At 46.0% G+C, this 20954-nt stretch overlaps 2 protein-coding genes across 4 annotated transcripts in view; one reads left to right on the forward strand and one right to left on the reverse strand.

Moving 5' to 3' along the window:
- Window positions 1–17534, forward strand: part of FARSA (phenylalanyl-tRNA synthetase subunit alpha) — a 43893-nt gene extending 26359 nt beyond the window's left edge. The window contains exons 6-13 of the mRNA XM_056570451.1: window positions 790–918; window positions 995–1110; window positions 1673–1757; window positions 2441–2540; window positions 2654–2819; window positions 3249–3326; window positions 13688–13802; window positions 16943–17534. Of these exons, the coding sequence (XP_056426426.1) occupies window positions 790–918; window positions 995–1110; window positions 1673–1757; window positions 2441–2540; window positions 2654–2819; window positions 3249–3326; window positions 13688–13802; window positions 16943–17048 (895 nt within the window). The 3' untranslated portion in view covers window positions 17049–17534. The remainder of the gene's footprint in view (window positions 1–789; window positions 919–994; window positions 1111–1672; window positions 1758–2440; window positions 2541–2653; window positions 2820–3248; window positions 3327–13687; window positions 13803–16942) is intronic.
- A 47-nt stretch (window positions 17535–17581) lies between these two features.
- LOC130367748 (uncharacterized) overlaps window positions 17582–20954 on the reverse strand; it is a 47721-nt gene continuing 44348 nt past the window's right edge. For all 3 annotated transcript variants that reach the window (XR_008892155.1, XM_056570452.1, XM_056570453.1), the window contains one exon: window positions 17582–19405. Coding sequence is in view for 2 of the 3 variants with exons in the window: in XM_056570452.1 (XP_056426427.1) it covers window positions 19167–19405 (239 nt within the window). In the remaining variant the exon portion in view is untranslated. The remainder of the gene's footprint in view (window positions 19406–20954) is intronic.

Here is a 20954-nt window from a genome sequence, read left to right on the forward strand (position 1 = left end):
CGGCTGCCATGCCTGCTTGTGACGTCACACCACACCCACTCCATTTATGTCTATGAGAGAGGGTGTGACGGCTGCCATGCCTGCTTGTGACGTCACACCACACCCCCTCCATTTATGTCTATGAGAGAGGGTGTGACTGCCGCCATGCCTGCTTGTGACGTCACACCACACCCCCTCCATTTAAGTCTATGAGAGAGGGTGTGACGGCCGCCATGCCTGCTTGTGACCTCACACCATACCCCCTCCATTTATGTCTATGAGAGAGGGTGTGACGGCTGCCATGCCTGCTTGTGACGTCACACCACACCCACTCCATTTATGTCTATGAGAGAGGGTGTGACGGCTGCCATGCCTGCTTGTGACGTCACACCACACCCACTCCATTTATGTCTATGAGAGAGGGTGTGACGGCTGCCATACCTGCTCGTGACGTCATGCCTCCTCCATTCATGTCTATGGGAGGGGGTGTGATGTGACATAGAAATGACTGGAGGGGACATGGCGTGCCATTACAAGGGGGGCGTGCCGTGCCGTCACAACCTCGGCCTTCCAAACCCAGCGTTCTGAAAATAAGTTTTAGAATGCCAGGTGCTGCACGGAGATCGCGGAGGGTCCCAGCAGCAGGATATGGATAAGATGTCTAGGGGTGGATTACCCCTTTAATGTCTCCATGCTGATATGGAGCATATAGTGTGTTTGGGGTGCCTTTTCTGATGCTGTGTGCATATAGAAGTAGCATCCTCCCCATCTTTCCTGATCTCTTATCATTCCTGGTTTTACCATTCTCAGCGGTTCTTGGAGGGAAAAGAAATTCAAGGCTTATAATTTTAATGCGTTGGGAGTGATGCCAGAGTGTGGGCACCTGCACCCCCTGATGAAAGTCCGCACACAGTTCAGACAGATCTTCTTAGAGATGGGGTAAGTGAAGCCTTGTCCCCCGTGCCCCCTGTGTCCTACATTATGGCTGTTCTTCTATGTATCGTCTCTTGTCCAGGTTTACAGAAATGCCGACCAATAACTTCATAGAGAGCTCCTTCTGGAACTTTGACGCTTTGTTCCAACCTCAGCAGCATCCAGCCAGAGACCAGCACGACACCTTCTTCATGCAGGGTCAGTAGTAACGTGTTCATGAGCACAGCTCTAGCACCACCCTGACAGCTGATGAGCGCTTCTCTACCACCATCCCCGTAGCTGACATGCCATTGCTCTGGTAGCCGACAAGCCCAGCTATGACCCTGCCTTGGTAGCCAACGAGCGCAGCTTATACCACTGCTCGGGTAGCACAGCTATATCGCTATCTCCGTTTCCGACAAGCGCTGGTAGCCACTGCCTCAGTAGCCGACATGCACATCTGTGTCACTGCCTTCGTAGCAGACAAGCCCATCTTATACCACTGGCCCGGTAGCCAACGAGGGCAGCTATGCCACACTGCCTCCTGAACCGACGAGTGCAGCTATGTCACTACCTCCGTAGCCGACATGCACATCTATGTCAATTCCCCGGTAGCCGACAAGCGCAGCCGTACCACTACTCCGATAGCTGTCAAGCGCAGTTCTGCCACCATGACTGTGATGCATTCGTTCCCAAACTGCCAAGCAACTTGTGCCCTAAAACTGTGCATATGTCTACACTTTAGTGAAGCATGGTTTTTGTGACATTTTATTTGCTTTAGATCCAGCAATGGCATCAGAATTTCCTATGGATTATCTGGAGCGAGTGAAGAAAGTTCATTCTGAGGGAGGATATGGATCACAAGGGTGAGAGAATGGGGTTATTCTATGTCCTTGTCATGGGAGGAGCAGACTCCATGTCACATAGCTCCTCCCTCCTGTCTATATCACCCTGTGGTGGGAGGAGCAGACTCCATGTCACATAGCTCCTCCCTCCTGTCTATATCACCCTGTGATGGGAGGAGCAGACTCCAGGTCACATAGCTCCTCCCTCCTGTCTATATCACCCTGTGGTGGGAGGAGCAGACTCCATGTCACATAGCTCCTCCCTCCTGTCTATATCACCCTGTGATGGGAGGAGCAGACTCCATGTCACATAGCTCCTCCCTCCTGTCTATACCACCCTGTGGTGGGAGGAGCAGACTCCATGTCACATAGCTCCTCCCTCCTGTCTATATAACCCTGTGGTGGGAGGAGCAGACTCCATGTCACATAGCTCTTCCCTCCTGTCTATATAACCCTGTGGTGGGAGGAGCAGACTCCATGTCACATAGCTCCTCCCTCCTGTCTATATCACCCTGTGGTGGGAGGAGCAGACTCCATGTCACATAGCTCTTCCCTCCTGTCTATATAACCATGTGGTGGGAGGAGCAGACTCCATATCTTATAGCTCCTCCCTCCTGTCTATATCATCCTGTGGTGGGAGGAGCAGACTCCATGTCACATAGCGCCTAATGTCATTTAACCCTAAATTATAACCCCTTTTACAGGTATAAATATGACTGGAGCATAAATGAGGCCAAGAAGAATCTCCTGCGGACACACACCACAGCGGTCAGTGCTCGGATGCTCTACAAGCTTGCTCAGCAGGTAATTTCGGGTGCAGGATAGTTGTCAGTGACTGGTGATCTGCTGTTTTTCCTCCCGTTGCTATCGGACAAATCTATAACCTGTTTGTTTGTTTTTTTCCTCTGTTTTTGTAGGAGTTCACACCGGTGAAATATTTCTCTATTGACAGAGTGTTCAGGAACGAAACTCTAGATGCCACCCATCTTGCTGAATTTCACCAGATAGAAGGTGTTGTGGCTGACTACGGACTCACCCTAGGAGACCTTATGGGTGTTCTGAAGGAATTCTTTACTAAACTCGGTAAGTAGAAGACTCGCGCTCAGAGTGTAGCTTTATATTTAAAGGGGTACTCTGGGAAAATAAAACTTTTTCGGGACATTTAGTTCCGAATGCTGTGTGCGCCCCCTCGTGGCGTCACGCCTCGCCCCACACCCCTCAATGTTTATTGCCACGCCCCCTCCCATATACTTCCATTGAGGGGACAGGGCGGGAAGTTTGACCTACCCCTTATATAACCCCTAATAAAGCATTATTGTTGTGTTATGTGTTTTAGAAATCTGGCCATGTGTGCGAGTACCACTGGCATCATAGTAATTGGATTTTTTTTGGGGGGGGCGGTTTCATGATGAAATCTTTCCCCCTGTACAGCTGTCAGGGAAATCTGGAGCTGGGGGATTGTTTTTCTTCTCTCTGCATCAATGTCCTATTCTAATTGGAGTTTTCTTCCAGGAATCACTAAACTGCGTTTCAAGCCTGCGTATAATCCTTACACAGAGCCGAGCATGGAGGTCTTCAGCTACCATGAAGGTCAGCATCCAGAAAATAGCGCACATTCTGTGTAGGGCTGGGCGGTATACCGGTTTGTACCGAATACTGAAATTTTTGTGCTGCACCATATGAATTTTAACCCATACCGCAATACCGGTTTGGCCCCTCCCCCTCGGGAGTGAATTATCAGCGCTGCGCTGTCCCCACATCGGGGAACTAATCATATGTGACCCGCGAGCGCTGTTCTGCCCCCCCCCCCCCCCCCCCCCCCACCACCACCACCAATTATTAGCGCTGCGTTGTCCCCATCGGTGTACTACTCCTCGGTGCCCTCCTGGTCCTGTTTGTTGCGGCCGCCGGCGCTGACACTCTATACCAATGGTCTTCAACCTCCAGATGTTGCAAAACTACAACTCCCAGCATGCTGTATCAGAATTTTACAATGTAATTCCCAACCAGTGCGCCTCCAGCTGTTGCAAAACTTCAATTTGCAGCATGCTCGGAAAGCCTTTGGGTGTAGTTTTGTAACAGCTGGAGGCACACTGTTTGAAAAACACTGCTATACAGATTGGCTAAGCCTGAGTGTGCAATCCACCCTCCTCTATCTCTTACCTGGCCCAGAAGTATTACTGTATTTTTCGCCCTATAGGACGCACCGGCATGTAAGACGCACCCAATTTTAAAGGTGCAAAATCTAGAAAAAGATTCTGCACCCAACAGTGATTTTCAAACTGCGGACCTCCAGATGTTGCAAAACTACAACTCCCAGCATGCCCGGACAGCCAACGGCTGTCCGGGCATGCTGGGAGTTGTAGTTTTGCAACATCTGGAGGTCCGCAGGTTGAAGACCACTGCTCTATACTGTATCCCTATTCCCGGGCTGGAAAAGGTAAACAAAAATAAACTTTAACTCACCTTCCCCGTCGGTCCGGACCAGCTTCCTAGGGAATGGAACGTCGGAAAGTCGTCAGCCTATCACCGGCCGCAGCGATGTTCCGCCTCGGCCGGTGATGGGTTGAGCCCACTGTCATGTAAGAAGCCGACTCCTTACATGACAGTGGGCTCAGCCTATCACCAGCTGAGGCCGAACATCGCTGCGGCCAGTAATAGGCTGACGGCTGTCCGACGTTCCCGTCCCCAGGAAGAGCGTAAGGCCGACGTAGGAACATGCGTTAAAGTTTATTTTGTTTACCTTTTGCAGCCCGGGCATAGGGATACAGCTATAGAGTGTCAGCGCCGGCGGCCGCAACAAACAGGAGGACGAGGAGAGCAGCGCTTGAAGGCGACGTGAGTATTTACCCAGATGGGAACAGCGCAGCGCTGGGCTAATAATACATTTTTGGGGGAATAACGGGGGAATACAGTTATATACCGTGGAACCGCCATAAGTTACAAAAATACCGCGATACACCTATTTGGCCATACCCCCCAGCCCTAATTCTGTGTTTAATGTATATAATGTATGATCTTCCAGTTACATGTTTGAATATAATCCTCATATATACATGACATTGTTGTTATGAGACGGACGATTATACCAAGCTGAGAAGCATGCATACGCACTACTGATTTTTCTGTGTTACCAACCACTGGCTGGCTTGTAATGTTCCCTGTTTTTCCCAAAAAGATGTTGTAAAGCAGCTGCAGGGTGTATGATATAGTAAGGTGCACAGCTGCTGCATGACCTCACTGTGCACACCTTTGATGCAGCTGCTGCATGTTTTCACATGAGACGATAAAATATACCCCTATCAGGAAAGTCCTCACAAAACACTACGAGAATGGCTTTGTGGCACTAGTACACCCTTTCAAAAACCCTGATATTAAAACTTTAACAAAGCACTAATGTGAATTAAAATCACTGATTTTTTTTTAATATTGTTTTCTAGCTTTTCCTAGAGTATTCGATTTTTCTCTCCCCGCCTCACACGCAGCACTCCTGGCCTCCGTCCTTGTTTGCAACAGTAAGTCTGTCGCACGGCCGGCTCTGTGCTCCGGCCGCAGCTTTCTCTGCGCCTGTCGCATGGCTTGTTTACGGGTCCCCCCACGCAATTTCCTTAAGCCCGGAGACCACGGCGGCTCCAGTCTTCTTCAGCGGACTGTTCACCCGGCAGCATGGCAGCATAAGTTTAGTCCCCGGCTTTGGCCCTGCTGCCAGCAAGTAGCTCCACCCATTATTTTCGCCCGGTCCTGCGCTCCGCCTTCCTCCTGTGCCCCTGCCATTTCCTGGATAGAGCGTGCACGAGAGGTCAGCGTTGTTACATCAGGCGACTCGGAGGAGGCCATAGGAGGGCAACCACCCCCGCAGCAGGCCTGCTACCTCCGCCTTTGTGCAAGTAGGAGCACTGCAAAATGACCTCCAGCAGGCCACAAATGTGCATGTGTCCACTTAAAGGGGTACTCCGGTGGAAAACTTTTTGGCACCAGTTGATTTAAAAAAAAAAAAAAAAAATTGTTAAACAAATTAGTAAATGACTTCCATTAAAAAAAAATCTTAATCCTTCCATTACTTATTAGCTGCTGAATACTACAGAGGAAATTATTTTCTTTTTGGAACACAGAGCTTAAAATGGAAAGAGATGTCAGCAGAGAGCACTGTGCTCATGATGTCAGCAGAGAGCTCTGTGTTCCAAAAAGAAAATAGTTTCCTCTGTAGTATTCAGCAGCTAATAAGTACTAGAGGGATTAAGATTTTTTAATAGAAGTAATTTACAAATCTGTTTTAACTTTCTGGCACCAGTTGATTTAAAAAAAAAAAAAAATACAGTTTTCCACCGGATTACCCCTTTAAATGGTAAGAGGGTGGTATGAGGGCCCGACGTCCACAGGTGGGGTTTGTGCTTTCAGCCCAACACCATGCAGGACGTATGGCATTTGCCAGAGAACACAAAGATTGACAAATTAGCCACTATCTCTATCTATCTATATATCTCTCTATACAAATCCAGACTCCAGCAGCACACAGGCTTGGTGAAAGAAAAGTGGATGTTTATTGCATCACCAGTCAAAGAGAAGCAACGTTTCCTCGGCCTCGAGCCGCCATTTTCAAGCGTGAGGCCTCCGAAATGTTGCTTCTGTTTAACTGGTGATGCAATAAATATCCATTTTTCTTTCACCAAGCCTGTGTGCTGCTGGAGTCTGGATTTGTATTACAAGCTTGGACCCCTCACCAAGGTCTTATTTTCAGCGTGTACCACCTACTAAGTAATTTTGACTAGTTTTGCTGCTCTTCTGGAATTTTTATTTAATTTTTTATATCTCTCTCTATCTCTTCTTTCTTCCTGCTCCAGAAGTTTCCTTCCGCCGCACTCCCAATGTCTTTAGTACTCATACAGAGTTTCATGACCTGCTGAATGCAGCTTTGGAAGAATCCTGAAAAAACGCTTCCAGGGGTCGAAACGGCTGCGGGCTATTTTTCCATTTGTCCAGGACCTGCTCTCCAAATGGACTGCCCAGCCTACAGTGGACCTCTCGCCTATCCAAGTCCACCACTCTTCCTCTAGCTTATGCGGCTTCTTTCAAGGATCCAGTGGACAAACGGATTGAGAACCTGGCAAAATTTGCATTTAAAGCAGTAAGTTTGACCTTGCTTCCAGCGTTCACCGCAACCTGGGTGTCCAAGGCGTTGTCGGCCTGGGCTTCCCAACTTCGCCAAGGCGTTTTATCCGGGGCTCTTCCAGATGATCTGTCTGACCTGGCTCTCCAGATCTCCAACACTGGTGATTATCTGTGCTCAGCATCTCTAGAGTCCACACGTTGTGCGGCCTTTGCTTCGGGCAATTTGGTTGCTATCCGCCTCCCAGAAATCCCAGAACTCTATGGGGCTGAAGGCCTGGAATGCCGATGCAGCCTCCCAGAAATCTCTCACAGAGATGCCCTTTGCTGGCAGCCTTCCTTTTTGGAAAACGCCTGGATGAAATTATTTGAGGCTACAGGTGGTAAGAGCTCATTGCTCCCTCAGAATAAGGTGCGTTGCACCGATTCTCGCTACAAGTCCCCTTCATTTCCGTCATTTGCCTTAGGCCGCCAGGACAAGCCAGCAGTCTTGGAAGGCTCCTTCCTTCAAAGCGCATCCTTCCTGGAAGCAGGACAATCGATCTGGATGCTTTTCCACCAAACCAGGTACCCGCAAGCCTACCTCCGCCTGAAGCGGCGCCCCCCACCCTAGTCTTACTCTCGGGTGGGAGGTCGCCTGTCCCTCTTTCAGGATTTTTGGTTGGCGCAGGTCCAGGATTCCTGGGTTCGGGATGTCGTTTCCGACTGCTACGGAATAAAGTTTGGTTCTTTTCCCTGGTATCGTTCTTTCCAGTCTTGTCCTCTCCGCTCTCCTGCCCTGGCTACGGCTTTTCAGTCGGCGCTCCAGACACTCCTTGCACGTGAGGTCATTGTGCCATTTCCGCCCCAGGAAAGTTTTTTGGGGGTTTTATTCAAATCTGTTTGTTATTCCCGAAAAGGGGGAATGGTATGTCCAGTTCTCGATTTGAAGCTCCTCAATCAGCGCCTGCGGCACTTCCGAATGGAATCTCTCCGTTCTGTTGTTGCATCCATGGACCAGGGCGAATTTCTGTCTTCGGTGGACAACCAGGATGCTTACCTCCACATCCCCATTTTTCCCACCAACGGTTCCTCCGGTTTGCCGTCCCTGCAGGACATTTTTAGTTTGTGGCTCTACCCTTCGGACTGGCCACGGCTCCCAGGGTCTTCACCAAGGTCTTAGCGGTGGTGATCGCTATTCTCCGCTCTCGGGAGTGTCTGTGCTCCATTATCTGTACGAATTGTTGATCAAGGCTTCGTCCTTGGCCCAAAACCAAGAGAGTATAAACATCACTCTTGAGACCCTGACCAGTTTCGGCTGGGTGATCAATCAGGAGAAATCCAACCTCTCTCCCTCTGTCGCTAATTTTTCTGGGGCTTTGTTTAGACACCGCAAGGGCTCGAGTTCTGTTCCCACCGGACAAGCTGAGTGCTCTGCTGTCCGGCATTCGCCTCTTGCGCTGCCCAGAACCGGTGGCCATCCGTTCTTGCATGGCAGTGCTGGGCAAGATGGTGGCAGCCATGGAAGCCATTCCCTTTGCCCAGTTCCGGTGTCGCCCTCTCCAGTGGGCCATCCTGTGGTGCAAATCACCACTGTCCCTCCACCGTTAAATCCGTCTGTCCCTCGCAGCTCGCCAGTCTCTCTTTTGGTGGCTTCACTCTCCTCTTCTCCGGGAGGGACGCTCCTGGGCCGTTGGTCTCCCCATCAATGTCCTGGAACTTCAGGCCATCTTTCTTAGCCTCCTCCACTGGGAGTCGTTCCTCCGGTCGTCCGGATCGCGGTGTCTAAAACGGGAGAATATGCTGCCGGTTAGCTCAGCGAAGCTGTTTGGGACTGCCATGGTGAAATCGCATTAAAAAAAATAAATGTTAAAAAAAATAAACATATGTGACATATGCATTATATACACAGAGAGGAGAGAAGGGGAATCGGCACCACCTGTATATAAGTGCAGGAGGAGACAGCTTACAGTTTGTGCTGGAAATCTGTGCTCTGCGGGGTGCTGACAGTAGTAACTTGTAAACGTGACTGTAGAAAAACCGCGGCACTTGATCTGTCCGATGCACTTAAAAACCTTTTATTGCGGCACACGTATTACATGGGAGGAATGTATAAAGCACTCCAACAATCGCCGGTTTCACGCCATGTGACGATGCAATAAAGAGTTTTTAAGTGTATCGGACAGATGGAGTGCCGTGGTTTTTCTACAGTCACGTTGACATGCATCATCATTACATCCATGTGTGCTTATATTTCCCTTACCAGATGTGCCTCAGTATCTTACTACCCGCTCCTGGATGCACATTATGTATAACTCCACATCTGTATCTAATCCCCCTACATGCGGTATCCTCACGAGGCAATATGCTTACTGCTCCCTCCCCCCTCATCTGTAATTTGGGGATTAAATCCGGTTACATAATACAAAGCTGCTTACAGTAAATAACAGTTGGAAACCCCGGGATCTGTCCTGAATTGATGAACACAGCGGTGCTGACGTGTCCTTATCAAGCGTCATACACATTATACAGAGAACAATAAAGGGACGAGGAGGGCCCATTCATGCAAGAACTGCCCTCTTAGGCTGGGTTCACACCACGTTTTAGCAATACAGTTCCCATATATGTTTTCAATTTTAAAACCGTACGGAACCGTATTGAAAACCGTATACATTGACTCTCCATTGAAAACCATATGTCAAACGATGCATCAGGTTGTGTCCGTCTTGCATCCAGTACGGTTTTGTCAGTTTTTTTTCCCTTACCCAAAACCGTAGCCTACCACGGTTTTTGGTCCGGGGGAAAAACAATATTGAAACATATATGATTTTTTTTTTTAACATGGGAGTCAATGGGAACCGTACAGAACTGTATGTGCGTGCGGTTCCATCCGGTTTTCACCATGCGGTTTTTGACTTTGCACAGTTTTTTTTCTTGGAATTTCAATCAAACAAGTGAAACTTTATTCATAGTGGAGTGAAAAGTTAAAAACTTATACTTTTTTTTTTTTTCTTACACGGATGCAACCGGACATCATTTTTCAAACCTTATACAGATTAAAATTTGTAAAATCAGTTTTTTTTTTAAATCAAAAACCTGATCCGGGAACTGTATTGCAAAAAGGTGTTGTGAATGCAGCATAAATCTCCCTTCACCTGGGTGGCAGGATACGTTTGGACTTACCCAGCCTTAAGTAGTCTCTGGAAGGCACCATCTAGAAGGGAATCGGAAGGTGGTCAGTCTGGAGGGATTCCTGTATATTACTGAAACACAATCTTGTAGAAGTCTTGGGAGAACGTAGTTTAAAGGAGTATTCCGGCTTTATACATCTTATCCTCTAAGATGGATAAGATGTACGTTCACAGGAGGCCCGTTGCAGGTGGGGAGTTTGACTGGGGCAGTACACCTGTCAAACCGTGACACAGGTGTCCTAAGGCGAGCTCAGGGAGGACAGAAACCTCTGGTGGAGCAGAAGGGCTGGGGACCCCTGCGATCATACATCTTATCCCCTATAAGATGGGGATAAGATGTATAAAGCCTGAATACCCCTTTAATGTTCTTGTTCTCTCCATAATGCTAGTTGTCTTACAGTCAGGGAGGCGTGGCTTATCTAAAGATTTTGCGGAGGAGGTGGGATGGGATCGGCTGATGTCTGGATCTACCTATTTATGGAAAGGAGATTCCCATTCTAGTGATTGGTCAGGGTCTGAACACTCAAACCATTCTGGGACTTGGAAAAAAATGTTTATTTATTTTTAAGTGACCGGTACACTTTAAGTGAAACCTCAGGGCTATTGGATTTGGCAGATTCCTTGAGAGGAGCGCACATCTTAACCGCCCAGGAAATTAAAATTTCTGCATTTCTTTTTTCTCTAAGGCTGCGTTCACACGGAGTAATTCAAGAGGAATTTACTCGAGTAATTTCTCTTGAATTCTCCGCTCCAAATTAACGCACATCTCCTCTGCCCATTGACTTTAATGTTATTTCCGCTGTCCTGTTCACACTGTGGAAATTCTGCTAGCGGAATTCCGGTGCTGAATTCCGTTCTGCTTGAAGAATGAGCATGTTCATTCTTCAAGCGGAATCCGCAAGCAGAAATCAATAGAAGTCAATGGTAAAAAAAAAATTCCGCCCGACATCGTTTTCGCGCGGAATTCGCGTTGAATTAATGCGGAAATGGCTGAAAAACCCTTCACTTCTTTCTCCCCCAATTCCGTGCGCGAATTTCATGCGAAAATAAAATTATTTTTTCAGCCCGTAAATTTTTTGGCGTGAATTACTCTTGAGAGCCATATGAGGTCTTTTTTTTTTTATTTGCCAAAGCAATTGTACTTTGTGACACTTTACATTTTACTATAAAATATAAATGTGCTGCAAAACAGAAAACAATGAGGTGAAATTGGAGGGGAAAAAAGTCTGTTAGGGGGTACATTTTTACGCCATTCTCTGTACAGTAAAGCACAACGCTACCCAATTTGTATAGTTTTGCTACTTAAAGAATACCTGTCACCATCTCCACTGCTTTATATTATGCTGTTGGTATGTTGCCCTCTTTATTACCAGCCCCCCGCAGTTTTCCTTTTTTATTTTCGCCCAGTATTTCCTTCATAATTATCTTTCAAAACCTACTCATTTCCTGTCATCTTTCTCTGGCTGAAGTGGGCGCTACCCGGCAGGCGTGACGTCAGATGAAGCCTGCCAAGTAACACTTCCGCCCTTACATGGTGTCATGTTATGATAGGGTAACAACCCCCCATCCTCCTCTCAGCACACACATATGATCCTGTAGGGTCCCCCAAGCTGTCTCAGGTACACTCTCAAGACACCTCAAAATGAAGTAAGGGGCTGCCTGCCACGGGGGCTCCCCTCCCACTGCACCCCAATATCCGGTCAGCGGAGGTAACATGTCTCTCTCCGCTCCTCAGGGGTCTCCTGTGGCCTGTGTGCTTTCACCGTGGGCCACCTGGACCCCGAGCTGCAGTGATGACTGACTGGCTGAGCAGAGCCCACTGCGTGTCCACCCCCTGCTCTTACTTACTGCTGGCGGCGTGTCCATCTCCTGCCCGTTCTCACTGCTAGCGGCGCGAGCTTACAGATGCCCGTCGGCATGTCCACCCCCGTACTTACCAGTGATCTGCATAGGGGTCCCTGAACTAATCTCCTCTGGTGGGGGAACTCCTCTCCTCTGGCGGAGGAGCGAGCCGTAAGCCCAGCAGCGCACAGCGCTAGCTCCCTCTTGTCTGATTGACAGGCAGGGAGCAGCACTGTGCTAGTCACGTGTCTTGAGATTTCGGTCTCATGCCAGGCCTGCATGAGTCCGAAATCTATAACACCGGTTTATGTACGGAGACCCCTAGTGGTGGGTTTTTAAAACTAAAATTACACATGGAAATAAACATTTTTTTAAATCACATTAGGAAGTTGTTAGGGATATATTAATGTAGAATATATAAAAACTTTTTTTGATGACAGGTATTCTATCCCATAATTTTTTTTCCCATCTATGGAGCTGTGTAAGGGCTCATATTTTGCACCATGTTCTGTAGTTTTTTGGGAAGATTTATGAAAAGTTGCTCATAGCAACCAATCAGATTGCATCTTAAATTTATTTTTCAAAAAGAAAAGAAGCCATCTGATTGCTAAGGACAACTGGTCAACACTTCCTCTGGACAGGTTCTAATCTCCTCTTTATCTTTATTTGGGGTAGATGGGACTTTTCAAATTTTTTTTATTTTTTTTTCTAAATTTGTTACTTTAAAGGGGTTATCCAGGAAAAAACTTTTTTTTATATATATATATATATATCAACTGGCTCCAGAAAGGTAAACAGATTTGTAAATTACTTCTATTAAAAAATCTTAATCCTTTCAGTACTTATGAGCTGCTGAAGTTAAGGTTCTCCTTTTCTGTCTAAGTGCTCTCTGATGACTCGTGCCTTGGGAACCGCCCAGTTTAAAAGCAAATCCCCATAGCAAACCTCTACTAAACTGGGCGGTTCCCGAGACAGGTGTCATCAGAGAGCACTTAGACAGAAAAGAACACTCTTCAATTCAGAAGCTCATAAGTACTGAAAGGATAAAGATTTTTTAATAGAAGTAATTTACAAATCTGTTTAACTTTCTGGAGCCAGTTGAGATATATAGAGATATATAGACATAGGGAGATATAGAGATAGAGATATAGGGGGAGATTTATCTCTCAGAGAGAGAGAGATATATAGATATAGATAGAGAGAGAGATATATATAGATATATAGAGAGAGAGATATATAGATATATATAGAGAGAGAGAGAGAGAGATATAGATAGAGAGAGAGAGAGATATAGATAGAGAGAGAGAGAGAGAGAGAGAGATATAGATAGATATAGAGAGATAGATACAAAGTTTTTTCCTGGATAACCCCTTTAATTTAATTTTATATATCAGTGGTCTTCAACCTGCGGACCTCCAGATGTTGCAAAACTACAACTCCCAGCATGCCCGAACAGCCGTTGGCTGTCCGGGCATGCTGGGAGTTGTAGTTTTGCAACATCTGGAGGTCCGCAGGTTGAAGACCACTGGTATATGTCTTATATTGGGACCTGTCTCCATACAAGGCCCGAGGTACATCTGCCACTTTTCTGGCCCCCCCTCATTGTTGCTTTGGGTAGGGGGCATCTAATAGGTAGAATTACACTGACTATCCTAGATATAAATGGGCATTATACATATGACCCAGTCCTGGTTATAGGTTGTCTTCACATAATCCACGCATGTGGTGTCTCGCAGATGCCATAATGTAAAGCGCTCAGTAGGTGGGATTATATGTTATTGGGTCTCGTCTGAAGTTGCAGACAGTACATGTGTGAATTTTTCTCTTTTTTAGGCCTAAAGAAGTGGGTGGAAGTAGGAAACTCTGGAGTCTTCCGTCCAGAAATGCTGCTTCCCATGGGTCTTCCTGAGGGGGTGTCTGTCATTGCGTGGGGTCTGTCCCTGGAGAGGTAAGCGGGGGTTAAAATGGTGAGTGTAAAATTAATGTATGCACCGCCGACGTCTGGATGGATTACCTGACTGCTGACCGCCATCCGTGATTAGCTGTTCCCACGGTAATCTCCATGACCTGATCCCTTCAGTATAAATGTGTCCTGTCTGCCGCCATATGCTTCCCTTCCCGCCAGGTAAACACGTAAGCCGGTTCAGACGGGGGCTATTACGCGGTCGTACTGATGACTATTTCGGGTTCCTGTTTATTCTTTTGCCGCTCTGTAAGGGGTACATTCCCACCTACCGTATCTGCTGCAGATTTGATTCTGTATTCATCTATATATTTGTATTGTTTGAACAGCATGAAGTCTGCAGCAGCACATACCATACATGTCAACGTGACCCTAAGGATACAGCATCATGCTGCTTGCTGTACATAATATGGGATTCTGTACCAAAATATCATTTGAAGTTCTCCGCCCCTAGACATCTTATCCCCTATCCTAAGGATAGGGGTTAAAGGGGTTATCCAGGAAAAAAAAAATATTTTCAATATCAACTGGCTCCAGAAAGTTAAACAGATTTGTAAATTTCTTCTATTAAAAAAAATCTTAATCCTTTCAGTACTTATGAGCTTCTGAAGTTGAGTTGTTCTTTTCTGTCTTAAGTGCTCTCTGATGACACGTGTCTCGGGACCGCCCAGTTTAGAAGCAAATCCCCCATAGCAAACCTCTTCTAAACTGGGCGGTTCCCGAGACACGTGTCATCAGAGAGCACTTAGACAGAAAAGAACAACTCAAATTCAGAAGCTCATAAGTACTGAAAGGATTAAGATTTTTTTTTAATAGAAGTAATTTACAAATCTGTTTAACTTTCTGGAGCCAGTTGAGAGATGGATAGATAGATATATATATAATTTTTCCTGGAATACCCCTTTAAGATGTCTGATGGCATTAAGATGTCCCCGCGATCTGCCTGCTGCACCCGGCGTTCGTTTAGAGCGTCGTGTGCAGTGCTGGAGGCTCGTGACGTCACGACCACGCCCCCTCAATGCAAGTCTATGGGAGGGGGCGTGACTGCCGTCACGCCCCCTCCCATAGACTTGCATTGAGGGGGCGTGGTCGTGACGTCACGAGCCTCCACCTTGCATCGCCAGTCATCCTGCACGGAGCGAAGTTCGCTCCGTGCACCGGATGTCTGGGGTGCTGCAGCCGAGATTGCAGGGGTCCCCATCGACGGGACCCTCGCGATCAGACATCTTAGCCCCTATCCTTTGGATAGGGGATAAGATGTCTAGGGGGTGGAGTACCCCTTTAATGTGATAGGGGCCACATACTAAAGCTCTCGTACCGAGTACTTCAGCTCTGCGCATGCGGTTTGTGTCTTGATTCCTCCAGTTCACATATGGTGTGCAGAACTCCACAATGCAAGATATCTAGTCCATACTATACTATGTATGTCTGTACCTTTTCATGGATCCAATGTATCTAAATTTAAAAAAAATTAAGCATCTTTTTATGATAAAACTACCATTTTTGGGTCTACAGCCCCTAGGCTGAGAATTGTGTCTCCGTGGTTACAGACTACAAACTAATGGTTGATTGTAGTCAGATCATGCAGTTGTGTTACTTTCTTCCTTCTTCCCCTTCTTCTTGCAAACCCTCAGGGGACATATGGAAGGGGAGATGCATATGCAGTATAGGACTACAGAGTTTGTAACTATGGAGACTTATTAATGAGCAAAAGAGCTGCAGATACAGAACAATAACATAGCAAGGGGTCTAAACTTATTGGAGCAACTGCAAAACTTTAAAGCGTCGGTCTCCCTTCGCGCAGGAAGCAAGATACATTTAAAGGGGTTATCCAGGGAAAAACTTTTTTTTATATATCAACTGGCTCCAGAAAGTTAAACAGATTTGAAAATTACTTCTATTAAAAAAAATATTAATCCTTTCAGTACTTATGAGCCGCTGAAGTTGAGTTGTTCTTTTCTGTCTAAGTGCTCTCTGATGACACGTGTCTCGGGAACCGCCCAGTTTAGAAGCAAATCCCCATAGCAAACCTCTTCTACTCTGTGCAGTTCCCAAGACAAGCAGAGATGTCAGCAGAGAGCACTGTTGCCAGACAGAATAGAACAACTCAAGTTCAGCAGCTGATAATTATTGATAGGATTAAGATTTTTTAATAGAAGTAATATACAAATCTGTTTAACTTTCTGGAGCCAGAAAGCCAAAAAATGTTTTTTCCTGGAATACCCCTTTAAACTTACTAGGCAATCTGATAGGCTGAGAATTGCTCCAAGACTCACGTGATCAGACCGATTCCGGGAACTCCAATTTTGGAGATCATATGCAAGTGTATTGGACCTAGGCATGGGACTTCAAGGAATCCATCTGATCACATGAGCCTCAGACAAATTCTCAGGCTATGAGATTGCTGAGAAAGTCCCAAAGTATCCTCTCGCCCAGGTGAAAGGAGATTTAGGCTGCATACACACCATGTTTATGCAGTACAGTTCCCGTATCAGGGTTTTGATTTAAAAAAAAAACGGATTCCTCAAAACTGGACTAAACTATCAAAACGTGTGTACAAATTTTAATCTGTATACGGTTTGAAAAATGATGTCCGGTTGCATCCGTTTTTTAAGAAAAAAAAGTATACGTTTTTAACTTTTTATTCCGTTATGAATAAAGTTTCACTTGTTTGATTGAAATTCCAAGAAAAAAACTGTGCAAAGTCAAAAACCATATGGTGAAAACTGGATGGAACTGTACGCACATACGATTCTGTACGGTTCCCATTGACTCCCATGTTTAAAAAGGAAAAAAAATAAGTGTACGTTTCAATACGGTTTTTCACCCGGACCAAAAACTGTGGTAGGCTACGGTTTTGGGTACGGGGGACAAAACCGTACAGGATGCAAAACGGACACAACCTGATGCATCTTTTTGATACGGTTTTCAATGGCGAGTCAATGTATACGGTTTTCAATACGGTTCCGTACGGTTTTCACATTGAAGACTTGTACGGGAACTGTATTCTACAAACGTGGTGTGAACCCAGCCTTACACTTGTTATACTCTTTGAGTATTTCATGAATTTTATGCATCTCTGCTGAACAGATTGACCTGAAGTTTTTTCTTTTTTTTCCCCCCAGACCGACAATGATAAAGTACGGCATTAACAACATCAGGGAACTGGTAGGACATAAGGTTAACCTGCAGATGGTATATGACAGCCCTATATGCCGCCTGGAGTCGTAACGACTATAACGCTGATGAGTATATTTCGGTATCTTCTGGCTCTGTACCTACCTGCCGTATGGACTGTTTCTTGATGACGACTCCGCGCTGCACATTCTTCCCTAGGAAAACTTTGGAGACTTGTACAGTTGCCCAGAATATATTGTTTTACATTGTTTGTATCCGTAGACTTTTGATAAAAGAGATTGTAACCTTTCTATAGATTTCCATTTACAAAGATGGACTATGTTACGTCGTGCCGGGCCATGGGGAGGTCCCAGAGTACCCCTTTCAGAGCAGACTCTGGAAATGCAACATTTTATAAAATACAACTGGTTATATCAGATCTAGGGGGCAGGATATTTATTTATATACAATATTAGGACCTCGTCCTTTATCGCTGAGACCAGTGGTTCTGGGTTCGGTACAATTTACATACAAGGGATTATTGCGGAGATGAAGATATACTAAACTGCTTTGTCACTGCAGGTTATCATGAAATAAAAAAAATTTCCAACATTTATTGAAGTTTACTTTTATTTTTTTAATTATTATTATTTTTTTATAAAAACATTGTGCGTCCAGGTAAAAAAAAGGCTTTTCTACTTATGTCTAGTAAGACAATGGCTGTGTGGCATGAGGTATACTACTACCTTAGGGTAATAGTGAGGAGCTTGTGATGTGGTGTCTACTCCTCCCACAGGGTAATAGTGAGGAGCTTGTGATGTGGTGTCTACTCCTCCCACAGGGTAATAGTGAGGAGCTTGTGATGTGGTGTCTACTCCTCCCACAGGGTAATAGTGAGGAGCTTGTGATGTGTTACAGGGTAACAGGGAGGAGCTTGTGATGTGACATTTACTCCTCCCACAGGGTAATAGGGAGGAGCTTGTGATGTGACATTTACTCCTCCCACTACAGGTTAACAGGGAGGAGCTTGTGATGTGGTGTCTACTCCTCCCACAGGGTAATAGTGAGGAGCTTGTGATGTGGTGTCTACTCCTCCCACAGGGTAATAGTGAGGAGCTTGTGATGTGGTGTCTACTCCTCCCACAGGGTAATAGTGAGGAGCTTGTGATGTGGTGTCTACTCCTCCCACAGGGTAATAGTGAGGAGCTTGTGATGTGGTGTCTACTCCTCCCACAGGGTAATAGTGAGGAGCTTGTGATGTGGTGTCTACTCCTCCCACAGGGTAATAGTGAGGAGCTTGTGATGTGTTACAGGGTAACAGGGAGGAGCTTGTGATGTGACATTTACTCCTCCCACAGGGTAATAGGGAGGAGCTTGTGATGTGACATTTACTCCTCCCACTACAGGTTAACAGGGAGGAGCTTGTGATGTGACATTTACTCCTCCCACAGGGTAATAGGGAGGAGCTTGTCATGTCATCTACTCCTCCCACTACAGGGTAACAGGGAGGGGGCTTGTGACATGGCATTTACTCCTCCCACAGGGTAATAGGGAGGCGCTTGTGTTGTGGCATCTACTCCTCCCACAGGGTAACTACCAGGGAGGAGGAACTTATAAAAAGGAGTCTGCATCTTTCAATATTGACTAATAGGAGGCGCTACATAACTTGGTCTTCTCTTCTCACAACGAGGAGGCAGCACAGACTGTGAAATCCTATTGGGATTCTATAGGTTAATAAGTCTCATGGGTCCTGATTGGCATGGGTGCAATGATGGGGCAGCTTTTAAGTATGTCATAATGTCTCCAAGAAGTGCCTATTGCAGTGTTTCCCATCCAGGGTGCCTTCAGCTGCTGCACAACTACAACTCCCAGCATCTCCGGACAGCCAAGGATGAACAAGACTGAGGAGATGTGTATGACAGATGTCAATATAAAGTCTGGAGCATTAGAAACACGGGCCCAGTATGAGACAGTTATTCCCCAACAAGGACCTTGTGGACTTTTTTAGGGAAACCAATAAGGGTGCCTCAATGTGGGTTATCAACTGTAGCGACAAAGTTTACGGATAAGGCCTCATTCACCCATTACACTTCAGACAAGTGTGGACTGTGACATTAGTCCTGATGCTCTCACCCGCAGGCGTCAGTGTGACGGATAATAGGGCACTAGGACAGCCGGGTTACATGCAGGGACCTCACAGATGTGAACAGTGACGTTTCCTCTGGCCTTTGGTCAAACATTCAGCAGGGAAGATTTCCTCTGGCCACAGTCTCTGCCGTATGATGATGGTAGGTATGAGAGGTTGGTTGGGATCTCTTGGCTTGTACCCATAGACACACACACCTCAGGCTGGTCAGGCAAGCAGTAAATATTCATTTTTTCTGTAGATGAAGGCAGGAGACACTTCCTCATAGGCGGCAGGTCATGTGATGGAAAACGTTTGCTTTCTGACTGCGGGCCCAGGATGCAATCTGTAGAGGAGACAACGGCAAGATCACAATACATGTATGGCGTCAACTCTTCAAATTCCTTGCATGACACGATATACCTGACCAATGCATTGGCTGTGATGCAAGGGCATACAGTGGTCCCTCAAGTTACAATATTACCGTAATTGGTTCCAGGACGACCATTGTATGTTGAATCCATTGTATGTTGAGACCATAACTCTATGGAAACCTGGTAATTGGTTCTGAAGCCACCAAAATGTCATCCAAAAATAGGAAAAAAAGTGAGGATTAAAGAAAAATAAGTAGGTAACTAATACAGATAAAGCAAATCCTTACATATGAGTAAGAAAGAGCTGCTGGGAGCTGTAAATCACTGTCTATTTCAGGGTTTCCCAACCAGGGTGCCTCCAGCTGTTGCAAAACTACAACTCCCAGCATGCCCGGACAGCCAACGGCTGTCCGGGCATGCTGGGAGTTATAGTTTTGCAACAGCTGGAGGCACCTTGGTTGGGAAACAATGGTTTATGTAGAGGACAGGAGCTTCTTCAGGGTCCTATACAGTACACCCAGTGTCCCAAATGGAGCCGCCCTTATTTGGCGTCCAAAAGGAGCAGCTAACCCTGGTATAGGTAAAGAGTACAGAACATGTAGTTCCTCCCTGTACTGTGGGGGGCGCTACCAGACAGCCAGTCAGTGCATGCACTTCAGTAATACAGGTGTTTTACCAGTGAATGCCCATTCTGATTGGTCAGTTCCTCCAGTTGTAACACGTTTCCCAGACCCTGACTGTCTGTACATTGTATGTTGAGTCTGGTTTCAAGTTACGATGGTCCAGAAAAGACCATTGTATGTTGAAACTATTGTATGTTGAGGGATCACTGTACTTACCATTGTGGCAGACTATGTGGCTGCTATAGGACCCTATCCTGGTTAGTCCCATTACTTTTTCTATTGGTAAAAGCTGCAAAACTCCCCTCTCCACAGAGAATTGCATTGTCAGCAAATTATTGGAGGGGGGATTGACCAATGGATCATGGAAAGCAAAGGTAAATAAACAGCAAGCCTTCCTGGGGGGCAATAAAAGGGCCAACTCAATATTTACTATAGGGCCCCCATTCATCTATGTACTGCTATGGTGTAAGGTTTATCCACAGCTACGTTTCATCAAACTACTAAAGTGCTGAATACATTTGTTACTCAATGAGCAAAAGTTCACATGCAAAAATTGCCAGTAAGGTTGTGACAACATAAAGACATCGAAAGATATTGCCAACCTGATCGTACAGTAATGCACATTTTAGGTATTTTGTGCATGTTGAGGTTTAACGGCCCTAACTTATCATTTTTTTTATTTTATTTTTTATCTTATCTTGGACAGCTGTTATGGGCTCTATGGCGCTAAATGTAAAACCTCTAAGGCTAAGTTTCCATTTTTTTTTTTTTTTTGTGGTCGAAAAAAAGCAAGAAAAATTGCCACAGCATTTTCCTGTTTGGTGTTTCTTTTTTCTTGCGTTTCTTCTGGTGTTTTTTTGCCTTTGAGTGGAAATTGCATTTTTGGCCCTTTTTGACA

Source organism: Hyla sarda, chromosome 4 (assembly GCF_029499605.1).
Source record: "Hyla sarda isolate aHylSar1 chromosome 4, aHylSar1.hap1, whole genome shotgun sequence".
In the NCBI taxonomy this organism is placed as follows: Eukaryota; Metazoa; Chordata; class Amphibia; order Anura; family Hylidae; genus Hyla; species Hyla sarda.